At 33.2% G+C, this 12,500-nt stretch overlaps 1 protein-coding gene across 1 annotated transcript in view; it reads left to right on the forward strand.

The window, feature by feature from the left end:
* The first annotated feature begins 820 nt into the window (after nt 1-820).
* Nucleotides 821-12,500, forward strand: part of LOC145266549 (uncharacterized) — a 163,346-nt gene continuing 151,666 nt past the window's right edge. Inside the window, exon 1 of the mRNA XM_080122326.1 lies at nt 821-1,031. Within this exon, the coding sequence (XP_079978452.1) occupies nt 966-1,031 (66 nt within the window). The 5' untranslated portion in view covers nt 821-965. The remainder of the gene's footprint in view (nt 1,032-12,500) is intronic.

Genomic DNA, 12,500 nt, shown 5'->3' on the forward strand with positions numbered 1-12,500 from the left:
CATCGCTTTTTTTTTGCTCTTAAAATTCAGCTTGACACTACGCACGTGCTTTTTTTGTTTGGTATTGTGTATCTTTGTGTCTGTATGTTCTGCTATTGAAACCTCTCTCTCTGTCTCTCTGTCTCTCTGTCTCTTCCGAGCGCGCACCGACTGCTGAAGACGAGAGAGAGAGAGAGAGAGAGAGAGAGAGAGAGAGAGAGAGAGAGAGGCGGTGGGTGGCGGGGTGCAAAGACAGGTTGTCTCTGGGTTCATTCAAAGACGGTGTCTCCGTTAAGGCAGTCGATCGCTTGCAGCTGACATCACGAAGTCAGCGGGTTTTCCTTTTAAGACCGGCAAAAACCGCGAAATATGTTTAATATGAAGATCTACATCTAAATATAAATCTATATATATCATATCTATATTTCTGTTTTTATTCATTGATACGAAGTAGAATAGTTTTAAGCATTGGTCCGCCGCACAGCATTCTTGCGGAACCAGTGCTATAATATACATATATACACTTATAAAACCGTGCAATCATTATAACTCTTTAATTTATTAATATCATTAATTTATGCAAAACGAAAAAAAAAAAAGCATTAAAAGTATTTTAAATTTTTATTATCATTTTATGAATTTAAAAAAATTTACATTTGATTTCGAGTATTTTACGTGATTTTTAAGTTCAAATTATCTAAAAAAAGAAAAAAAAAAGCAATAAAAAGTATTTCTTTGTATTTTGCTTTTAAACCAACGCGAAAAAAAAAAAAAGTAATAAATAAATAAAAAAAAAAAACGCTCTTCTTGTGAAAGATCAAGGGACAAATAACGGCACACAAAATCGATAAAATATATTCATTGATTTTTACGGATTCTTTTTTATAATTTCATTTTGAACTTTTCGACGAGGATTCCTCATATATTTACAAATTAAAAAAACAAAACAAAAAAATAACAAAAAACAAAAAACAGAAATCTTCAGAATGGCACGGAAGGATTCTCTACCAGCTTCGTTCCTCCTTTCAGCGATTATTTTCGCTTTAACAACGGTAAGTTCAATACGCTTACGTACACACGCTTATATATATATATATATATATATATATATATATATATATATATATATATATATATATATATGTGTGTGTGTGTGTGTGTGTGTGTGTGTAAAGAATCTTTCCATCCTCGCAAAATCCTTTAAAATGAACACTTTATAGTTTTTTTTTGGAGGGGGAGGGGGTGAAACTGAAAATAACGTTTAAAATTCCGGCAAACGAGTAGTTTTCAAGATATATTGAGTAATGTAATTCTTTGTTATAAGTGGTGGCCATTGTTGCACACGCAAGCGCGCATATTATTCTCGCTTTAACAACGATAAGTTCAATACGCTTACGTACACACGCTTATATGTAATATTTATATATATATATATATATATATATATATATATATATATATATATATATATATATTTTACAGCTAGATACAGCCATTCTGATGAGTCGTAGACAACGAAACACGTGTCAGTGGATAATTACATTTTAAAAATAATATATGTATACTGCTCCCCATGTGGGGGGTACCAAATTGGTTAAAAGGGAAAATTATTCCCAACTCGCATTTAAGTAAAAATGCACTTTCCGAAATAATTGAATTCATGCAAAGCATATCGTTAAAAACCAAAACAAAACAACATTTATATATATATATATATATATATATATATATATATATATATATATATATATATATATATATGTGTGTGTGTGTGTGTATTAGTGTGTGTGTGTGTGTGTGCGTGTGTGTGAAGAATCTTTCCATCCTCGCAAAATCCTTTAAAATGAACACTTTATAGTTTTTTTTGGAGGGAAGGGGTTGAAAGTGAAAATAACGTTTAAAATTCCGGCAAACGAGTAGTTTTCAAGATATATTAAGTAATGTAATTCTTTGTTATAAGTGGTGGCCATTGTTGTACACGCAAGCGCGCATATTTTTTGCCGCGCGCGTGCTTAATATCCGGAAAACTACTTATTTGCCATAAATTTTAAATGCGATATGCGCGTTCACCACATCCGAAAACCTACCAGGCCATAATTATCCATTTTACGTTTACCCCCACCCCCAACAACAACAACAACAACAACAACAAAAAAGTGGGTGCTCATTTTACGTTAAATTGTGTTCATTGAACGTTGACCCCCCCCAGAAGTGTTCATAAAGTGGGTGCTCATTTTACGTTAAATTATTAAAAAAAAGTAATCATCATTTTTTAAACTAACATTTATTCATATCTTGAAACTACTCAGTTGCCGTAATTTTAAATGTTATTTTCGTTTTCAGAACCCCCCCCTAAAAAAAAAAACAAAAAGCAAAAAGCAAAAAGCAAAAAACCTGTAGAATATTTTAAAGGATGTTCGAGGATGGAAAGATTCTTCATATATATATATATATATATATATATATATATATATATATATATATATATATTGTTTTTCTTTTTTTTTTTTTTTTTTTGGCGAGACTTTTGAATGAATTCAATTATTTAAACGAAAGTGCATTTTTACCTAAATGCGAGTTGGGAATGTTTTTCCTTTTTACCAATTTGGTACCCAATGGCGAACGGCGTATATATTGTTGAAAATACAACTATCCACTGACACGTGTTTCGTCGTCTACGACTCATCAGAAGGGCTGAATCTGGAGGAAACATGTGTCAGTTCAAACAATATGTGTGTGTGTGTGTGTGTGTGTGTGTGTGTGTGTGTGTGTGTGTGTGTGTGTGTGTGTGTGCGCACGCGCGTGTGTTTTGGAACGATTAATCACAATCGAAATCCTGAACGAGGAAAATTGGGACTTTGGGGTATCGGAATCAGAAAATTGTGTGCTTATTTTTGATACCAAAAGCGATTTTTTTTTTAATTGTCTTTTTTATTTGATCTTGTTTAAAGCAAAATCTTCCATGTTGCTAGTAATAATAAAACAACCAATATTTATTGATTTTTATACGACTAATAAGAGGGGAATCAACACCCTCATAAGCGTATGTTTACGTTTTAGAAAAATATGTGCACATTCGTCGTTTGTTTTTTTACAGCGAGTTGGGAAAAAAATAACAACTCTATAGCTAAATATAAAGAGAGTTATAAAAAACTGGAATCGGTAATTGTATCGGAATCGAAAAGAATATTGGAATCGTCACGAATAAAAATGTAAAATTTAAAAATAAATCTTTGGAATGTAGCTTTTTGTTTCCATAACCTTTTAGTAGTATTGGTAACCTTAAGTCGGAAGAGTTTAAAATATGCACCGCCAAAACTTTTTGACGGACCGTCTTTTTAAAAATCTACCAAAAATCAGGTAACGAAATTTTCAGCGATTATTAAGAGAAGAATGAACTTTATAACAGTGTACTTATTTTTCATAAACAATATATATATATATATATTTTTTTTTTTGCTTACAACCCCCGCACCTTGTTTTGAGGGGGTTCCAAATATGCTAAAAATAATCATCTGTAACTGAACAAAACATTGTGTTGTTGTAAGGGACGGGATTATAGATTAAAAAAAAAAAACTTGTTTGCATACCTTATTTTGATGTCTAAATATCAAAACTTCGATTGTGTTTAATTATCCCGCTTTTGAGTTTTGAAGTGTGAAATTCGGTGAATATGTTAAGTAAAATAATTAATTTAAGTTAAGCAAACAAAAAAAAAATGTTTTTAATATTTATACGAAAAAAAGCCATTTTAAAATCTTTGATAAATAAATTAACAATTTCTTTTTAGCGAGCCGAATAATGCATGACCATTATTAAACAGGGCATGCTTTGAAGAATCGATACAAAAAAAAAAAAATTCGATAAATATTGTGCCCGTTGTGTTAAAAATATCATTATTTTTTCGATCAAGTTTGGAAACGTTTGCCGCCTTTCGACTACGGTGGACTAAACGCGCTGAAATTCTGCTTTAAATTGCGCCCCTCCCCATTTTGGAGGGCCTGGCCCCCACACACATACACATTAAAAACCAAACTCATACAAATGGTCACCCATCTGGTACTGGCCAGCCTCAGCGTTAATAATACTTTGAAATTTTCGTCACTGAAAAATAAGTTTTTTTTTTTGCTGTTTTGTCTTCCGTAGTTTGCTTTTTATCAAGTACAAATGTAAACACTAATCAAATCGACTCGAAGTAACTGGTTGCCTATATGAATAAGTGGAATTATTTTAAATCCAGGTACTTATATTATAATATTTTTGCATATTCTCATAGAAAATCACCCTAAATCTTAGTTAGACAAGAAATAAACAAATTAATTCTTTCAAAAACCTTCTTTTTTTAAAAAACTATTTATATACGTTTCTTGTGCAAAACAAAAAACGCCAATTGTTAACTTTTGGGGAAAATTTAACATTTCAAATTTAATTAAAAATAGTAGAAAATGATTTACATTATTCTGCTTTCTATATGATAAAATTCATGGTTTTATCTTTCTGGAAAAAGAAGTTACTCAGAAATAATGGATTTTAATAAATGTAATTTCGTTTTAAAAAACAACAAGTTGATTTTTCGGTCATTTCTGGCGGTGCCCAGTTTAAAATCTATCCTTAATATATATATATATATATATATATATATATATATATATATATATATATATATATACACACACAGCTGATCTAAAATTTAAGACCACTTAAAAATCTTAAAAAAACTTTTTTTTAAGGATAGATTTTAAACTATGCACCGTCAGAAATGGCCGAAAAATCAAGTTGTTGTTCAGGGCCTATCAGGTTTGCGATTCTCTTTTGAACCTTGTCAAGGAGCGAGAGACTAGTAGCATATGCACCAGCCCAAATGTGACAGCAATACTCCATGCATGGGCGAATGGTGGCCTTATAGAGGTACAGGATACTTTCGGGTGTTAGTAGTTGTCTAGCACGGTAGAGAGAGCCCACCTTTCTTGCAGCGGCCCTGGCAATGCTTTCAATGTAATTGTTCCAACTCATGTTTCCTGTGAACGTTAGGCCAAGCAGTTTGAAAGATGTACTCTCAGATAAAGAGTCGTTGGCTATTGCTATAGGTGGTAGAGAGGGTTTCTTGCAATTATTGAATGAAACTAGCTTAGTCTTGGCGGCATTGAACGTGACCAACCACTTTTGTCCCCATTCCACTACAGATTGGAGGTCTTCCTCTAGTGTTTCTGCCATTTCTTTAGAAATGTGTTCATTCGTCTTCTTGTCGTGCCTGTTATAGAGTGTAGTGTCATCAGCATATATACCCATCTCCGAGGCAATTTTTTCGGGGAGGTCATTTATGAATATCAGGAACAATAGAGATCCAAGGATAGACCCCTGGAGCACTCCCGCATTTATATCATATTGTTTAGATGTGCGACCGTCGAGGACAACCTGGACTTTTCTCTTATCTAAGAAGGATTTAATTATGTTAAGTATTCTACCAGTGATACCGTATGATATAATTTTCCTGAGGAGACCCTCATGCCATACCCTGTCAAAAGCCTTAGATATATCCAGAGCTACCGCTCTGCCCTCCCCCGCTTTGTCCAGTGAATGGTATATACGTTCAGAGATTACAGTTAGGATGTCTGCTGTGGAACGGGCTTGTCTAAATCAGAAGTTTAGCATCTGTAAGGTGATGGACTAGAGCATAGTTAATTAAGGTCTCAAATATTTTGGCAACAAGTGGGAGAGGGCGATAATTTAATGGGCCAGTCCTTTCGCCAGAATTCTTGAACTCTTGCAAGTATACAAGTATATATATATATATATATATATATATATATATATATATATATATATATATATATATATATATAAAACATAAGATATACACATATCTATGATATGCATTCTTTGCAATTCATAAACAAATGAGGACAAATTATTTAATTACATATTTAAGAACAACAATCATTTATATGCGATTTATTCTCGTCATTTTTACGTTGAAAAAATATAAAATATAAGAACAACGATTAATCGTCTCAACCCTCTTATATATATATATATATATATATATATATATATATATATATATATATATATATATATATAAGTGAACGTGTGTCTGTCTGTGTATGTATGTGTGTACATTTCCCTAAGCAATAACTCTGTCAATTTTTAGTCTACAGACTCGAAATTTGATATACAGGGCACTGAGATTTGGGAAAATGTATGTGATCGGGTTTTGGCCAAAAAATTGACTGTTAAGGGATCAAAGTTCAACAATTTGACCTTTGAGAACTCTACCAAACTCCTCCGACAATTTTGCGTCTAAACACTTGAAAGTTTTGATATAGGTTCATTGGACATGGACCTAACTTAATAACTTGATTTGAGCCCCAAACAACAAATCTTAATGGGTCATAATAGGGGGTCAAAGTTAAAAAATTGATTTTTTTTTTTTGCTCAGCATACACCTCCAAACACCCGGGCAATGCTAGTATATATATATATAAAAGTAAAAATGTCCGTCTGTCTTTTCTCTATGGTAGTTAAGGAAGACTATTATACAGAAAGGCATTATTTTACATATTCACACTTTTTAATATACGCATATGCACATAAACTTATGAACAGTACATAGGGCCTGAGCAAATTCGGGCGGAACTGCTAGTACACACACACACACACACACACACACACACACACACACACACACACACACACACACATATATATATACATATATATATATATGTATATGAGAAGATGGAAGAGGCTGTGACGAGGGTTATTGTTGACACACTTACACAAGAGGACTTCCATGGGGCCTTCCAGAAGTTGTTGGAACTGTACAAGTGCATTGTAGCCGGAGGAGATTACTTCGAAGCAGTCCAGAGTTTCATGTGTGTACTATCAATGAAAGTGTCTATGCAAAAAATGTCGAGAAACTTATTAAAGGCACTTCGCAACTTGCTAAAAAGAAAATAGAAGTCAATATTTCAAAATATATAGCGCATTTATGACGTGAAAAAAGTGTTTATCCTTTTTTTTTTTTCGAACGAAACATAAAGTTAGAATTCAAAATATGTTTTGCATTTATGTTTATATATCGATTTTATTTAGAAAAAAAAATGTTGGAAATGTCAAATAGTTCTGTCTATTTCTCTTAGTTGCCGATTAAAAAGATAAATTAAACGTGGTTTAATAGTGCCAGAGTTCATAAAGAGTATTGATTCAAGAAGTATTCGTCGACAGTGATTAAGAAGTCAATGAGTTGTTTGTTTAAAGTTAATGGAATGATCATATTCTAATCGATGAGACAATAGTGCATTTAGGGAATTGTTTATTTTTATATCTTTTATGTTCATCGAGCCTTTTCTCTAGTTTCAATTGAGCATCACCGATACATATTTGATTGCAATTTATTCATGGGACATTATATATACCTGCATTAAATGTTTTTTTTTTATTATTGCAATTTCACCCCAAACAAGGCACATTGCCACTTTGCTGTAGGGGGCTACTATAAGGAACATAAGCTACAGGGGTACTATGTGGGGAGTTGGGCAGCAAGCTGTCGGTTCACGTTACACTTGAACTTCTGCATGTCAGTACAGTTGGGGAAGCAGGAACTCCGAAGGGAATTTCAAAGTCCAGCGGTTCTGGGGAAGATACTACTGGAGTAGAAGGCTCTCTTACATCTAGGGATCTCAACTGTGAAGGGGTGGGATTTTGCTGCTTGTCGGGTTTGTCGGGGGTACTTACGTCGAGGGGGCACAAGTGCTTGCAGTTCGTCAGAGCATTCGCCATTGAAATACTTGTAGAACAGGCAGAGAGATGCTACATTTCGTCAATGGGACAGAGGCTGAAGCTTAGATGACAGTTCAGTTTTAGGAAAATGTATGGTTGTTTTAAATATTTGTTTTTGGTGCAGTTTTTATTTTTATATCTAAATTATTGAGAATCCTGTATTATTATTATGGGATCGTAAAAGAAGATATTAGTTTATAAGACAAGTATCTGGTTTGCATGATTTTTTATTTATTGTTTCTGGAAAAAGATGTGGGGCTTTTTCTGTACTTAATATGAAATATGTTGGGTATTACAATGTTTTCGGTAATTTTGTAATGTATTTGTGTTCCTCTTCTATATATTGGAGAAGGTATGTACGACCTGCAAAAGTCGACTTCAGTTAGTTTTTTTTTTTTTTTTTTTATATATACTCATGTTCACCCCTTACAAAGCATATCACCACTTGGACGTAAGGGGCTACTATTTGGGCCCATGCTTAGGAAAGATTAACAAGATATTTATGTTACATTTAAACTTCTGCATATCAGTACAGCCAGGGAAGCAGGCAACAGGAAGGGAATTTCAAAGTGCAGCTGTTCGAGGGAAGAAACTATTAGAATAGAAAGCTTTCTGGCATTTAGGGACATCAACAGTGAAGGGGTGAGATCTTTTTGCTAAGCGGGTTTGTCGCAGATATGTACGTCGAGAGGGTACAAGTGAAACAAGTTCATCAGAACACATTCCATTAAAATATTTGTAAAACAGGCACAGTGATGCGACATTGCGGCAATGAGACAGAGCCTGGAGCTTAGTTGATAAAGTGGGATCGATTAGATTGACAACTCTTTTTTGGACTTTATCTAAGAGGGAGAGACTAGTGGTAGATGCACCAGTCGAGATGAGGCAACAATACTCCATGAATTGGCGAATGGTGGCTTTGTAAAGGTACAGGATACTCTCAGGCGTGAGTAGTCTTCTAGCTTGATAGAGGGAACCCACCTTCTTTGCAGCAGCCTTTGCAATATCCTCTGTGTATTTAATCCAGTTCATATTTCCCGGAAATTTAAGGCTAAGGAATTCGAAGGAAAGATTCTCAAGTAGAGTGCTATTTGTCATGGATATAGGCGGTGTGAGAGGCGTCTTGTAATTGTTAAAGGAGAGCAGCTTAGTTTTACTGGCATTAAATGTTACCATCCATTTGCGACCCCATTCCACTATAGTCTGGAGGTCATTTTCTAACGATTCTGCCATTGTCTTGGATTTATGTACATCTGTTCTTCCCTCATGCATATTATAGAGCGTTGTATCATCAGCAAATATACCCATTTCGAACACAATATTATCAGGGATATTAGTGTTTGAACAAACAGCTTGAGGTTATCCAGTAGAAGGAGATGGTTGACTCTTTTGCTCGGATATGTAGGCAATTGAGTATTTTACTTAGCAGGTGTATCGGCAGGCAGAAGAGTAAAGAAGATAAGCAACCTCTTTGGAAAATTCCTTTTCAGATCTTGACGTCGAGAATCGTTATTGTTCTGTGGTTTAATGCCATGGATGTTTGCCTTATCTTTATATGCGCATTAATACCTTGAGACACGATCTTTTAAATACAACGATACATTGTGTCTATGTTTGCGACCTAAGATACGACAATTTTTTGAGATACGATTTCAAAAATTAAGGCACAGCAAAAAATTACAAAAAAGAAAAGCCGACGGAAAAAAATGAAAAGTCGAAAAAACTACAAAACTTAAAGCGAGAACAAAGTGTATGTTTGTATGCGCGTGTGTGCGTGTGTGCGTGTGTGTGTGTGTGTGTGTGTGTGTGTGTGTGTGCGTGTGTGTGTGTGCGTGTGTGTGTCATAGATTGGGCTATGCTGTCTTAGCCTTATTTCCCTGCCTCATTCTCCTAGATCACCTTTGTTAGTCGCTCATCCTTGGTTCCGATGTTATTTTTTAAATTTATTCTTTCTGTTACATTAAGACTTAAATATTAAACATTTAGTTAGTTAATCCGAAGGTTTTAATTGTATATAATTTTACCATTTTTTTAGTTACCATATACTGTGCGTATGCGTGTGCATGGTAACCTTGCTACTCTCCGTCCTTCTTTCTGGCGTGATTTTCGTACGCTAGCACTCGCCTAGGCGGTGAATACAACTTTATTTTTGTTTTTTGGTTTTTAACTTGTATTTTTTATATATCAATTTCTGTGTCATTACTATTGTATTAATCTTTCTTTAGTGATTGTTGAGTGTAATCTGAGCATAATTTGTGCTTGTTTCAGGTAAATTTCTTACTCTTTATTTCAAACGAGAATAAATACTTGAGATACATTATTATTATTATTATTATTATTATTATTATTATTATTATTATTATTATTTTGAGATACGTCGGTTGTCATCGACCGAATAAAATTTGCAAACGTTATCGAAAGAGGTGTAAAGTACTGGATATATGGGGAAACTTGTTGTCACTCAGACTCCAGGTAACATCGCTAGTTGTTGTTAGTGAGTAATCTCTGAGATGATAGCCTGTGGGAGAACTCCTAGTAAATACAACAACAACAACAACAACAATAATAATAATAATAATAATAATGATGATGATGATGATGATAAAGAAAATAATAACCATAATAATCATAACAATGACAACAACAACAACAATAAAAATAACAATAATAGCGATAATAATAATGAATATAATAATAACAAAGATAATAATAATAATAATAATAATAATAATCAAAAATAATAATAATAATAATAATAATAACAACGATAACAAAATAATAAAGATAATAATGATGATGATGATGATAATAATAATAATAATAATAATAATAATAATAATAAAGATAATAATAAATAATAATAACAGTGACAATAATAACAATAACCATAACAATATTCATAGTGATAATAATGCTAAATATAATTTTATAATAATAAGAATAAAAATAATAATAATAACATTAATAACATTAATAATAATAATAATAATAATAATAATAATAATAATAATAATCAAGAGATACATTTGTGTCGATATTAAAAGTAAAAAAATATTCTTTCCTCCGCTTTTAATTATCATCAGATATTATTAAGATGAAGCTTCCCATTCTTTGCTCAATAAACTTAAATTGCATACTTCATTATTTTTTCCCTAAATTTTATTATTATTATCAGTTACTATGAAGATTAAAATTATTTACGAAATAAATTTGCATACATTTTTATTACAGCGAGACGGACATCCGTACCGTCACTATTTATTGTATAAATAATATTTCAAACTGCGAAAGAGAGTCTCATACGAAGGACCTTGTACATATTTAAAAAGAATATGCGTAAATGTCAAGACGCGAAACGATTGGATAATTGGTTCAGGATCTACCAGGTCTCGGTCCGCACTATTCTGCTTTATGTCTGTGAAACCTAGCCTATGCGTGCAAGCTGGAGGTTTTTGATAATCACTGCCTACGCCGAATCCTACGTGTCCGTTGTTAACAATTTATCTCCAACGACACGGTCCGGACACGCTGCAAGATACGCTCTCTTCAACAATCCTTCCTTGCCAGACGCCTTCGCTGGTTCGGCCATGCGTTTTGCCGAAACCCAGTTGACCTCATTTGTGAAGCCATCGGCCCAGCAGCACTACCACTAGACTGGAAGAAACGCCGCGGTGGCCAACACAAGACCTGGCTCAGGATGGTGAAACATGATACTGAAATGATCCTTGCCCCCCCCCCACACACACACGCCTCTACGGGCTCCTCTGATAGAACCACGAATGGCTTACGCTTGTAACGGAAACAGCGTCTGACTTTGGATAATAAAAAAAATTTCCTGAGATTTATTTTATTTTAAAGTTCGCCGCCTCTAAATAAAGCACCATTTAGATGATGTTTTAAACTGTAAAAAATTTGACCGAGAGACAATGTCTATTACAAAGATGCTTGCGAAAAAAAAAAAAAAAAAAAAAAAAAAATAGGTAGATGTCACAACGCCAAACGATTGGATGATTGGTTCAGGCTAGCGCGTGACGCAATCATTTCCCGCGCTAAATATTGCTGTCTTCGTGTATAGTTACAGTTTGATGTTTTCGGATATAATTCACATGCCTGTGAAATATAAACTTTTATTCTTAGCTGGGGTGGGATAGAGTATTTTATTCAAAGAAAACCCGCGGAATTCATACACAAAGACCGGGAAGCTGAAATGTGTGTCATGAAGCTATATTTTCTATTTATCATTTAATAACGTTCGCGCCGTTAGAAAAGGAAAGGAAAAAAGTGAGATGAGCAGTATGTAAAAAAATGAGAGTGATACTTGAGATCATAAATTAATTGGATAGGGTTAGTGTCGTATAGATCTTGTCACACAAAAGATGCACACATTTATGGGGCAGACAGTTAAATACTTGGAAATTTAAACCCAAATCTTCAATGTTATTTCAGAATATTAAAAGTCTGCATTTGTGACATTTTGAAACAAGTTCTCGATCAAATATGGCGTCCACAATTTTTTTTTTTTTTTTACGTAAACACATTCGACTTTTTTTTCTTTTCTTTTTTTTTTTTAATCTTTAACCCTTTGGACGCTGAGTTGTTTTTCTTCTTTCTTTGTATAATAATAACAATAACCATAACAATATTAATAGTGATGATAATAATAATCAATATTATTATAATAATAATAATAATAATAATAATAATAATAATAATAATAATAATAATAATAATAATAATAA

Source organism: Euprymna scolopes, chromosome 41 (assembly GCF_053919585.1).
Source record: "Euprymna scolopes isolate OS-2025 chromosome 41, ASM5391958v1, whole genome shotgun sequence".
Classification (NCBI taxonomy): domain Eukaryota; kingdom Metazoa; phylum Mollusca; class Cephalopoda; order Sepiida; family Sepiolidae; genus Euprymna; species Euprymna scolopes.